Genomic DNA, 13,484 nt, shown 5'->3' on the forward strand with positions numbered 1-13,484 from the left:
GAGTCCATAAATGTTTTAGAAAGATTTGAACATGACAAAATGGTTTCTAACTTAGCCATGGGTCAAATGGATAAGTTTGAAAGACTGTGAAAAGAGGTTTTAATGCATGTGCGTAAAAGTTGTCCAAGATTAGCCCGTGCAGTTTACAAGTCTAATCAGGGACGATACTTTCTGCTTTCATGGAATTTTTTGGTTTAAAGAAAGTCTCTTCATAGCAATAATCCAGTTTAGGAGAAAAGTGTTTTCACTGATTAGCTTGTATGGACTGAACAGGCTAATCTGGGACAACACTGTATTCACATGCATTAAACCCACTTTTTGCAAAGCGCTTCTATTGCTCATACTATTATGTCTGTCTTTCAGGGTAACCCAGACTCGTTGCACAGTCTGCTGCCTTTACGAAAGGCCATCGCCCGGCCAGGCAGCTACACAACAGGCTTCACTGTCAGGTATGTCACATACAGGGGCTTTACTGTCAGGTATGTCACATACAGGGGCTTGTATGCGTATCTGATGACAAATGAGTCGTGCTCTGTCAAAAGGGGGTTAAATGAATGTGGCCCTAAAGTGTCGTCCCAGAGTAGCCTGTGCAGTGCCTTCTCTGGAAGAGCTGGGCTTAATGAATGGGCGTGAAGTGTTGTCCCAGATTAGCTTGTGCAGTCTGCACAGTTACAACTTTTTCCGCTTTTATGCACATTTTTGTTTAAAGGTAGTCTCTTCTAAGCAAAATCAAGTTTAGTGGAAAGTGTTGTCCCAGAATAGCTTGTACAACAGGACAGGCTAATCTTGGATGACACTTTATGCACATGCATTAAGCCCAGTTTTTGCAAAGCGTGGCTCATTAAGTCTTCGGGCTGAAATGCAATCAATCAAACAGTACACAAACATACATTTTCTATTTGTCCAATATTTTTCCACAATAATTTAACAAGAACTAATTGGAAATTTTTCCCCAATAATTTAACAAGAATCAATTGGAATAGCTCATCAACATTAACCTTACAGTTGAACTTAAAGTTATGGTCAGGAGTTGTGCTGTCCCTTATAAAATCACACAAGGTTTTAAGGTCTCAGGGTAGCTCCTGACCACTTAACATATGGCATAAGACCCATTTTCGCATGATGCCACTCATTTATTGTCAGTAGAGGGAACACATTGACCAATACATGCCTTGACCCTTACAGGAGCTACAGGAACCCCAACCAGGCAGAGATTCTCGCAAACTTTGAGGTCACTGGAGGTCACAAACGCCCCAAAACGGTTCCTGCAAACCTTGGTTTCCAACGACAACCACTGGTGCCTGCTCCATACTTCTTTAAGCACTTCAACAAACCCATGACTGCTGGCAGCAGTAAGAAGCATGCGTCCCCTGGATCTCAGTTTGATGGTAAAATAACATCTTTTTTTACAAAACTTAGTTGTCTTCAAGTCAAAAAACTAAGTTGACGGTATAATAGTCTTTCATTCCCAAATGAAACAATTGAAATTACAATTTTGTTTTTATCAACTCTTCAAAACAGGCTGTTTAAGGTGTTTAACATTGTACAGGTACAGTCTAACCTGCACATCCGACCACTTGCATTTAGCGACCCACCTCGCTAAACGACCGTTATTAATTCCTCCCAAGCTAAAATCAATTAAAAATGGCTTTACTTAACGACCACCTTAAATCCGCGACCAACGACCATTGTTTTTCTTACAAATTAAGACTCGTTACGACAGTAAGCGACCATTTTGCAGTCTCGCAGTGAAGTTGCTAAGCAATGGTGACACTCAACTAACAATGCAGGTGATAATCCGCTAATTGGCATCCACGCTTGCACGCTGTTATCGGGAGCAAACTGTGAAAACTCGGCTGACATTAATTATTTGTGTACTTAAAGTTTGCAAATAATTGTTTTAATTACAATGACTATATTTACTCAAAGGTAAGTTTGTAACGGACAGCAGTATAAAAAGGGAGGTAAATAATTTTTCAAGCACTTGCAAAAGTACACAAACAGCGCAACATGTCTTCTACTAAACGAAAGTGTCTTACATTGGAAGAGCGGATGAAAGCACTAAAAATGCTTGAATCCGGGAGGAGCTGTAGGGCTGTAGCGACTGAGATGGGTGTTGGTTAGACACAAATACAGTCGGTGATGAAAAGAAAACGAGAAATTATTTAAGAGTATGAAGGGGACGGTAATCTACAAACCAAGCGTCCGCGGAAAGCCACAGAATATGACGATCTAAATGACCTTGTTCACAAGTGGTTCTTAGATGCTACTGGGCGTCACGTGAACATATCGGGACCACTCCTGAAAGAACGGGCGCTCAAGTTCGCAGCAGAATTGGGGTTAGCGTCGTTCAAGGCATCAAATGGGTGGCTCGACTCATTCCTAAGACGCCATAACATTGTATTCAAAACACGGACGGGTGAGAGAGCGGAGGTGGATCCAGTCGTAGTGGATGACTGGAAAAAGTGTCTACCAACAATCTGCGAAGGTTATCAACCGTGTGACATCTATAACATGGATGAAACAGGATTATTCTACAAACAAAGCACAAGGTAAGAAAAAAATTAAAACACCCTAATAATAAAACACATAAATAAATGAAAATATAAATAAATAAACAAATAAATTATAATTTTATATTTCAAAATTACTTTTTTAATATTTTCAGTGCGACGTTCTTCAAGAAAGGCGAGACATGTGCCGGCGGGAAGATGGCGAAGGAGCGCATCACTGTGGGTTTATGTGCCTCGGTAACGGGAGATAAGCTGCCCCCAATCATCATCGGGAAATCAAAAAAACCGAGATGTTTTGGGTCAGTTACTCCCGACAAATTGCCGATACGGTATTACAACAACAAAAAGGCGTGGATGACGACCGGGATAATGGAAGACTGGCTGAAGTGGTTTGATCGGCGGATGCGACATGCCAGAAGACACGTCATATTATTCATAGACAACGCACCATCACACCCTCGCATCACACTAACCAACATCAAGCTACAGTTCCTTCCTCCAAACACAACATCAGTGATACAACCCATGGACCAAGGGATCATACAGACAATGAAGCTAAAGTACAGAAAACGTCAACTACAACACGTGATGATGGAGCTGGAAAGATCGTCGGCGACCACCGGACCTCAAATTCTGAAAGAGGTTAACATCCTACAAGCTATCTACTGGGTCATAAGCGCATGGAAGGAGACAACGACGGAGACGATCGGCAAGTGTTTCGCAAAATGCGGATTCATGAGTGACAGTGAAAAAAGTGCTAGTGCTAGTGACAGTGACAAATGTGCAGATGACCGTGAAAAAAGTGTTAGTGAAAACATTACAAGTGACAAAAGTGACAAAAGTGAATGTGATGATGTTGAGGACGACTTGCCTCTCATCATGCACAAATTAGCACATGATTTATTTGGGTGTGAAGTGAAGGACCTCATCAACATTGACAGGGACTTCACAACATGCGCAACGGACATGGACGAATGGAAGAAGTCAGCACCGGAAATTCTACAAGAAGATGGATGTGACGAGGAAGATGACACCAACCCAACAGAAGAGGAAGCGACGACATCAGAAACAACACTCTCCATGAGTGAGATAGTGGAAATGAGCAGAAAACTGAAGGACTGGGCAGTGAAGAAAGGGCACCATGATCTACTAGCGACATTGATGGAAGCCAGCAACCAGATAGGGGATATAGCCATGAATGGAGAGAAGGTGAAACAGACTAAGATTGAGGATTTCTTTTTCAGGCCATCTTAATATTGTTGTAATGTGTAAATATGTGTATGCTGTTCCATGTAAATATAATGTTCATTGTTGCTATGCTTGATATGTATGCTTTTTATTTGATATGTATGTATTATTGCAATTTTAATTGTTTAATTATATGACTGTTACATATTGTATTTGTAGTGGTTTAATTTGTATTTATTTGTATGTAAAGTTTGATGTATTAGGTAAATATGTTTATGTATTTTTTTATTAAATAAATGTATATTAATATATTAAATACAATTAAACAACAAACAACTTTTTTTTCTGTATATATTTCTATAAAAACGAACACTCAACATATATTTGAATGTATAATGTACATACTAAAGCGAGATACACATGCATGTACTGACATATGCTAATGTGTTGCATTAACAACGACCAACTGGTCTGACAGGTCAAACTGTACTCAGAGACCACCTCAGTTAAGAGACCACTTCCTAGATTCACCTTGGGTGGTCTCTGAAGACAGGTTAGACTGTATTTTCTTTTGGTTACCATCCTTCTTTGGTGAGACTTTAGTACAAGAATATCAGTGAAACTGATTGGTGCCCCCCTCCCCCCCCCCCCCCCCCCCTATATAATTCAGTTTTGTTGATTGTTTGCATGGGAAAATAAAATGAGCCAACTAAAATCAACATGGAAAATTGCAATAAGTCCCTTAAAGACAACAATAGACTAGAATGAGCTGACAATAAGTGCATGACACCTTGGTAGCAAAGCTGCCTTCAATATATCCTTAAGATTGGCTAATAAGCCCCATATATCTTGCATGTCAATACAAATTTCCTATAAATGACAAATTGCATTATTGTATTTTTGGTGCAAGAAAAATATATGATTAACTTCTGATGGCAATTGTTTGACACTTCCCAACTTTACATGCGATAAGAAATAAACAATACAGTAGCTTGATCATGTTGATTCAGGTGAGCAATTCATGACCATCATGACTCTTGTAATGATTTTCATGAACCAGTGTATTTTGCTTATTTTTCTCTGGGAAAATGGGGCTTAAAGCATGTGCAAAAAAGGGTTGTCCCAGAATAGCCTGTGCAGTCTTCAGTGAAATGATTTCTGTATAGAAAAAAACTTTCTTAAATAAAAAAACCCCATAAAAGTGTAGTGTCGTCTGTGTGGACTGCCCAGGCTAATCTGGACAACCCTGAATGCACATGCATTAAATACGTATCTAAGTGGTAAAGGGTTAAATTTGTATCTAAGTGGTAAAGGGTTAAATATGTATCTAAGTGGTAAAGGGTTAAATACGTATCTAAGTGGTAAAGGGTTAAATACGTATCTAAGTGGTAAAGGGTTAAATACGTATCTTAGTGGTAAAGGGTTGAATACGTTTCTAAGTGGTAAAGGGTTAAATACGTATCTAAGTGGCAAAGGGTTAAATATGTATCTAAGTGGTAAAGGGTTAAATACGTATCTAAGTGGTAAATGTTTAAATACGTATCTAAGTGGTAAAGGGTTAAATACGTATCTAAGTGGTAAAGGGTTAAATAGGTATCTAAGTGGTAAAGGGTTAAATACGTATCTAAGTGGTAAAGGGTTAAATACGTATCTAAGTGGTAAAGGGTTAAATACGTATCTAAGTGTTATAGGGTTAAATACATATCTAAGTGGTAAAGGGTTAAATACGTATCTCAGTGATAAAGGGTTAAATACTTATCTAAGTGGTAAAGGGTTAAATACGTAACTAAGTGGTAAAGGGTTAAATACGTATCTAAGTGGTGAAGGGTTAAATACGTATCTAAGTGGTAAAGGGTTAAATACGTATCTAAGCGGTAAAGGGTAAATACGTATCTAAGTGGTAAAGGCTTAATTTCCCAGAGTGAGGCTCATTTATGACTATTTCAGCAGAGACCTTGAACATGAATGGAGAGAAGATAGTTGGTGTGGCGGGTAGTGGGGCGGTGTCACGGTCACTGAGGGTTGCCGGGCCCCGCAGTACCACAGCATGGAGCGAGGATGATGCGGTCAGGATAAGACGGGTAAGGGGATAGCTACTTTTGATGGTCAGACTGGTAAGGGGGGAGCTACTTTTGATGATCAGACTGGTAAGGGGATAGCTACTTTTGATGATCAGACTGGTAAGGGGGTAGCTACTTTTGATGATCAGACTGGTAAGGGGGTAGCTACTTTTGATGATCAGACTGGTAAGGGGGTAGCTACTTTTTATGATCATACAGGTAAGAGGCGAGCTGCTCTTGCTGAGGGATTGGTTTGGAGAGAATTTAGGCAGATTTAATGGAATTTGATTATTTAATAACATGAGCAAAGATTGAATTTAAAAAAATGTTGTACTTTTAATAATTAGGAGGAAAGTCGGGACGTCAAATACATTTTTATGTCAATAAAGGTCTTGTTTAAGCTCTACTTTCCCATGCGTTGCTGAGGAAATTTGAAATAACTTGTCGCATATGTTAAGTTTTTTAAACTGTGTGTCTTCCACTATAAAAAAGATGGTTACCTTTTAGGTGAGGGTAAAACACAAGGTCAGAGGTCAACATTCGGCACTTGATTGTCAAACCTTGTTATCCGTGTCAAAATAGTGTATTGGGCTATTCATTATAAACTCTCTGTCTCTAATTTGAAGGGTTTTTTTGCCATATAGATGTTTTATGATACTTTTTGTAGATTTTCTGGGTATTGAAATTTATTGATTTCAAGCAACTCTTTATGGGTAGGTTTACAGATGAGTCACGTTCTGAGAAAACTGGTCATAATGCATGTGGGTAAAGTTTCGTCCCAGATAAGCCTGTGCAGTCTGCACAGGCTAATCAGGGACAAGGCTTTCCGCTTTAATGACATTTTTGGTTTGAATAAAGTCTCTTCTTAGCAAAAATCAAATTTAGGCGGAAAGTGTGAACTACACAGGCTAATCTGGAACGACACTTTATGCACATGCATTATGCCCAGTTTTCTCAGAACGCGACTCATATTAAAACTATATGAGCCTCACTCTGGGAAAACGGGGCTTAATAAATGGGTGTAACTTTTAGTACTAGATTCTTTTGTGCAGTCTGCACAGGGATGACACTTTCCACATTTATGGATTGTTTCTTTAAATGCAGTCTCTTCTTAACACAATTCCAGTCTGGGCAGAGGCTGTCGTGCTGATTTAAGCCTGTGGGACAACACTGACTTATCTGGGCCGACACTTAAAAAACATGCTTTAAGACCTATTTTTCCCTGAACTAGGCTCATATATATTATATCAAAATAGCTGTCAATTTGCTCCTTTAACTCTTAAATGATGTTTCATTTCACCAGATTCAGGTGTCATTACATGTAAGTTTGTTTGAAGTTGCTCTTATAGGCTTCGCACATATATATTTGCACATTTTGTTACTTTTGAGTGCTTTAAACAGAAATTAAAATACTTTTTATTTTAAAAATGTATATTATAGGGGATGCTAAATTTTGTAAATGTGTAAATAGCGTTGAAATTCAAAGTTGGTATAGATGTTAGGTACTGCTGCTTTGGTGTTCAAGAGTATTTAATACATTTGGACTTCCGATAAGTATTTTACACTGACTATAGTTTGGACAGGACCCGTACGTGTCGATATCATCTATGATACAACGTTTGTTAATTTATAATAATATATTTAAAAAAAAAACTAATTTCAGAAGTTTTTATAATGGTAGTGATTTAGGTTTGAAATTCTCTTGTAAATGGCTTGTATTTGTAGTCTAGATCACATTTAATTTTCTGTTTTAGTTGCTTTAAAGTAAATCTCTTTTTTGTTAATAAAATGTTATATGAATGATATGTATGACATAAATCAACTATAGGAAACAATATCATTATATTTCACACTTTTTAAAATAAGATGCCTATTTTACATACATTTTTTTCTCAAGTTTGTTTCATAGTAGATTTTAACCTATAATTTATTATTGTGCTTTTCAGGATCTATGGTCAAGATGCACTATATAACTGTCAGTATTTTTAGGTATCGTAGAATGCACTTGCATGGCCAGTTTTCATACGCAGGTGTTGATTTGCTAAGCACTTGTGTTGTTGTTGTTACTTTTGTTGTTGTTGTTAACAACATGGGTTATTTTTAGCTCAAGTATTCACCAAATAGTCAGCACTTTACTGATCTCCCGAATGTCGGCATCTGTGTGGTAGTGTGTGTTTTGCTAAGATTAAGGGTTACGCGAAAGAACTCCATATCAATGTTTCAGGTATTTGATCAAAACTTCACTCATGAGTATTGGGTCATTGTGTGAGTTCGCTGATTAAGTTCCGTTACTCTTACCTGCAATTTATCAGAGTTATGCCCCTGTATTACTTAGAAAAGTCAGGTTTACTTTTGGTTGTATCAGAGTGGTATGTAAGGGTCCTAACTCATACCTGCAATGCAGCAGAATTATGCCCCTTATTGTACTGTTTGTACTTAATTAAATTCAGCTAAACACATGCTTGAAACAACTCATCTCTCTATATGACAAGCAGAGCTAGCATAGATTTGCATTTAGGGCAAGTTTTGTTTATGTCAATTTTGCCAACAACTGATTAAAAGTTTGAGGTCTTTAACTTCAGTATATAAGGATGAATATTTTGTGTTAACATGGTGTGTGTACGTATATTACAGGTTGATCGGGCCAGGGTTTGCATTTGGGGCCAAATGGGTACAGATCAGTTGACATATACTTAAAATAAAAAAAGTTTCCACTTTATAACTATAATTTTTATGGTGTTTTGGTGTAATTGTGATTGAAGTAAGCTTAAATGCAGACGTAGGGTTCGATTGCATTAAGTGCCAAATGGTTCAAGTAATTGTAATTGATTAAAACATGTTTTCTACTAAACTACCTTTTTTTGGATAGAGGTATTGCATTGTTATTTTGTGAATTTAAATAAACTAAACTTATTCTAAACTTAAACTTATTTTAAAAAGTGTTTCATCTTGTGTACTGGCAAGGTCACATTTTCTTGTTTAAATTTATGAATATTCAGCTGTAAGTTACATACACTATAGTAGTCAATTATTCAACTTCAAATATGTCTTTGTGGTCCTAAAATCAGGTGACTGACAGCAAATGTTTACTTTATGTTAAGCTCAGAGGATTGATTTTGTTTCCCAATATTAATTGTATTGATTAAAAACTGTGAAATATTTATATGTCTTTTTCATAAAGACAGTGGTACATGTGTTTGAATTCATTATTACTGATAAGTTATTTCATGTTTCAGGCAGAATCAATTAAGAATTTGTTTTATGGGAGATTATTAAGTGGCATTAGTGGCATTTTAATTAAAGTTGGAACTTATTATTTTTTATTTTATTGCAAGAAATTTATAAACACAGATACTGTTTTAATGGACAAAATCTACTCAGTATGATATTGACTAAAGCAATCACGATATTTCATGCAAGATCAGTTTCTAATAAGTAAAAAATAAATAATGCATATACTAATCTTATTCAGGTATGAAGGATGATCATTACACTAAGAACAACAAAGACAATATGTTTTCCTCTTTTTATTTCTACTTAATGTAGGGGAAGTAATTGTGTTTGTTTTTAAACTCAAAATATGCAAGTTATTTCTCGCGGCTAAAAGAACCACAATCAATGAAACTTGTTTGTGCATGTAAAAGTTTGATGTAGTTTGCACATGGATGCATCAGGTTGCACTTGTCATAGATATGAGTTGGTCACTTACAAATCCACACTTAATGCATGTGCAGGAAGTATTGTCCCAGATGAGCAAGTGCAATTCTGCACAGACTAATCAGGTGGGACAATTTTTGCCCAGACAGGATTTTTGTTTACAAGAGCCTTTAAACTAAAAACTCAACAACATTGGAAAGTAATGTTCTAGATTAGTCTGTGGGAACTGCATAGGCTAGTCTGGGAAGATCATTTACGCACATGCATTAAGTCTGGTTTACCCAGGGCGTGTCTCTTATTTTCAAATAACCAATGGACATTCAATTTATTCAGCTTGACATTGAATGGTTAACCAATATGATATAGAGGATATTTGTTGGATTTGGTGGAATATAGATTTTAATTCACGAGTGATCATAGAAAGTTATATTTAAACAAGTGGCGCAGCCACGAGTGAAAATCTATTTTTTCTATGATCACTTGTGAATTAAAATCAATTTTCCACCAAGTCCAACAAATTTTCCTTTTTATTTTATGCTTACAAATAATTATTTTTGTATTTTTGCTATTCTGGACAATATAATTACCTGCTTGGCGCCCCCATGTATTTTAAATGGGAGCTCTTCAGTATGTTTTTATAAACATTTATGCAGAGTAGTCCCCCTTTGTAAAATTTGCTTTTAAATTGGGGGTCACAATGTGGAAATCAAAGATATTTAAAGATAGTTCAGGTAAAACAATGAAAATTATCAATAATTTTCACTGTTATTTTTCGCTGTTTCAAACAGTGAAACATCAGTTTTAATTCACTGATATTTCTCTATAAACCATCGGAAAGCATAAAATAAATCATGGTTATTTTTGTCATGTGAATTATATTTGCTCTGTTATATTAAGCCTTATAATAGATTGTAGCCATAATTTAAGACAACTGTCTGTATCACAGATTTTCAAGAATTATTTTTGCACTGGGACTACACTTTCCACTTTTTTAGGTTTTTTCATTAACAGATAATTAGTTGTCCCTTATTAGTGGTGTAGACTTCACCCATACATGCCATACGTCCCGATCTCGGCGGGACAGTCCCGCTTTTGGGCCCTTTGTCCCGCCGTCCCGCCATGAGACGATTTGTCCCGACATTTGTAAAAAACGATGTAAGGTGTATAGGTTCCCAATAAAATTCGCTATTCAAGCTCTGTTTCGCTAACACTTAACACCGCTAATCCCTTTATTGCCCCCCAATTAACAATCCGATTCTACTTATCGTGTGTACCAGTGTTGTTTATGACACCTTATCAGCGATTTATCGGCTAATTATTGATTTCATCAGGCATTCACACCATGGTGGTCTTCCAGATAGTGGTCGCTTATTGCTATCGATAGTTTTATAATATTGAAATAAATGTTGAAAATGTGTTTATTTTGTATTTGTTTGAAACGGTTTACAAAACAATTGTTTTGTAAAATTAACGCTACGTCATAAATGAGTCTTTTACATTCAATGTTTAGTTCCAATATAGCGGGATATTCCGAAGGTGCAATATAACAAAATCGCAACAAACAGTCCAATAAGTGATACCCATCCTGTCTAGTGTAATTGTAATAAAAACAACGAGGTGCTATGCATGACAGTTTGACCCTACTCCAATTAAGCTAAATACAACGAGGTGCTATGCATGACAGTTTGACCCTACTCCAATTAAGCCGCGACAATTGACAAGTAACAAACTGCGCATGGACACATGCTTAAAAAAACATCGCAACAAACAGTAAAAGAGTTACCCATCTTGTCTTGTGTTATTGTAATAAAAACAACGTGTTGTTATTCATGACAGTTTGACACTACCCCAATACAGCGCCTGACAATTCACAATTCAGTTTAATCTGTGTATATAGGAAGAAAACAAAATACGGAAATGTGTACGGCCGCGCATTCCGTGTGTAACTGATGTAACTGTTCGGTAGATAGTGTACTGTAACCCGTACTTTCAGTCAATTGGATAGCCTCCCCTGCGTTAATGTTTGCCATTGAAATTAATATAATGAGTATTGTTGTCGTAATGTACTAGATTTTGTACTCTTAAACAGATGAATATTATCTTCGTTGTTTGCTATTGTCTTATTTAATAAAACTGTTATTGTTATGTTTTAGATTTCATGCTTCATATCAGATGTTTTATGTCTTGAATAAAAGTATCAAGAGTTTTTGTTAGTACTATACTGACTATAGTAAAGGTGGAATGATAGATCGTTTTAGGTGTCCTGCTTTTTGGTCAAATGTCCCGACAATTTTTTATGGAATGTCCCGCTTTGGACCTAAAAAATTATGGCATGTATGACTTCACCGGCTATTCCAGGATGTCGTTTTACTCACATGCATTAATGCATTAAGCCCAGTTTTCCCAGAACACTTCTCACATGTCCCGATACATTAGAAAGAGCCATGCAAAGCAGCACCATGAATTAATGTCAGCTCTTGTAACAGGTTTGGTGATAAAAACATGGGAAGGTACAACACTTTCATCCCTGCTGTGGGTGCCAAGAAATCAGTATACACTGTTGTATCTGGCAACATAATGTATACACAGGATATGATGGAGATATACACTGTATCAGGTCGGGAGGTGCTAATGTGTCAAAGTCTTAAAAGGCAAAAGTTGTTTGTTTTCACTATAATGAACCTAATTTTTCGGCGTAGCTGTATTAAGCCAGCTTTTCACCTTACCTGACCTTTGTAAGTGTCCAATAAAATTCAAATAAAATTTCCCGCAGCTAGGTACGAATGAATACACTTCATTTATTCCATTGGCTGATTTGAGAAACATATCCGCGTCTTTGTAACACTGTTATACTGCATGAAACAATTTTATCTCTAATGAAAAGGCTTAATAGATAGAACAGTTTTACACTCAATTCTCGACATCAATACAGTTTGTGCGTGCACCTTTTATTTTCAGAGGATTGTCAGCGCAAAAGCGTTTATACTTAAAGGCTATGTTCTCATATTTAGTACTTACTTCCATATTCCTGTCAACATGTTTACATGTAAAAGTATAAAGAGCAGTGGAAGTGAGGCCTCACTTTAATGCATTGCATTTCAACCCGCGAGGTATAAGAGTCAATTTGCGGCCAGTGTGTGAATGTCAGAGTTTATATACAGGTCATCACCGGAGTTCGCGGCCAGTAAAATAATCGTTATATAATAAAGACGCTATCCGTGAACTAGGTGACCTGGAGTTTTCTTTAGACCAGAAATATGTTAAATGAAGATATTCATCAATATTATTATGGTATGTCAATAATAGATTCTTAATGTGTTTTCAACAATACAATGATACATATTGTTTTTGATTAATTTAACAATAATTATTCCACCATATTGACTAATGTATTAAGCATGAGCGCGATGATTCTCGATACTGTTAATAATCGAAACAAATAGCAATGCCCGACAAACCACTAAAACAGATTTGTTCGAAGAACGGGCCTATAAATACGGATACTTCGCCTGTGGCCGGTTGACTCATGTTTTAATTTCACTTCGATTCTTCTTTTGGTTTTCTGAATTGTATCTATAGGTTAATGACCAGCAAAATGTAAAATAACCGGCGAAAACTCCGCGTAACATCCTGTACTGCGTGTGATGCAGCTAAGAACTGCACAGAAAAAGACATTCGCTATCCTTGATCTCATTCATTGAACTATCGACACCATATATCTTTTTTAAAGATATTTCTTGTTTTATCTACCCAAAATAATTTTTGGCATTCTATGTTGAGTTTTTGATAATTTTTTGCTCAACTTCACAAAAATTACTATTAAGTTAATGCCATCATTTTTGCTTTATTTCATAAGGGTTTCTTACTTTAAATTAATTTATTAGAGAATATTAACTAGAGATTTCAGCATGTCATTACATATTCTTAAAATTATCATAAAAAAGTTAATGAAAAAAAAATTAAGTCAACCTACCTGTAACCCTTCAAAAAGTTTTGGCCATTTTAATGGAAACAAATGAGTCTTGTTTTAGCCAAACATTATTTTGAAGTAAATGATCACAACTTT

The 13,484-nt window shown here is 36.3% G+C and overlaps 1 protein-coding gene across 5 annotated transcripts in view; it reads left to right on the top strand.

The window, feature by feature from the left end:
• LOC127844567 (uncharacterized) overlaps positions 1 to 13,484 on the top strand; it is an 80,593-nt gene that overhangs the window by 32,814 nt on the left and 34,295 nt on the right. For 3 of the 5 annotated variants that reach the window (XM_052374921.1, XM_052374923.1, XM_052374925.1), the window contains 4 exons: positions 364 to 449; positions 1,186 to 1,388; positions 5,649 to 5,782; positions 7,065 to 7,082. In XM_052374921.1, coding sequence (XP_052230881.1) covers positions 364 to 449; positions 1,186 to 1,388; positions 5,649 to 5,782; positions 7,065 to 7,082 — 441 coding nt within the window. The remainder of the gene's footprint in view (positions 1 to 363; positions 450 to 1,185; positions 1,389 to 5,648; positions 5,783 to 7,064; positions 7,083 to 13,484) is intronic. The other 2 variants (XM_052374922.1, XM_052374924.1) reach the window with 2 other exon arrangements.

This window comes from Dreissena polymorpha, chromosome 9, assembly GCF_020536995.1.
Source record: "Dreissena polymorpha isolate Duluth1 chromosome 9, UMN_Dpol_1.0, whole genome shotgun sequence".
NCBI lineage: Eukaryota > Metazoa > Mollusca > Bivalvia > Myida > Dreissenidae > Dreissena > Dreissena polymorpha.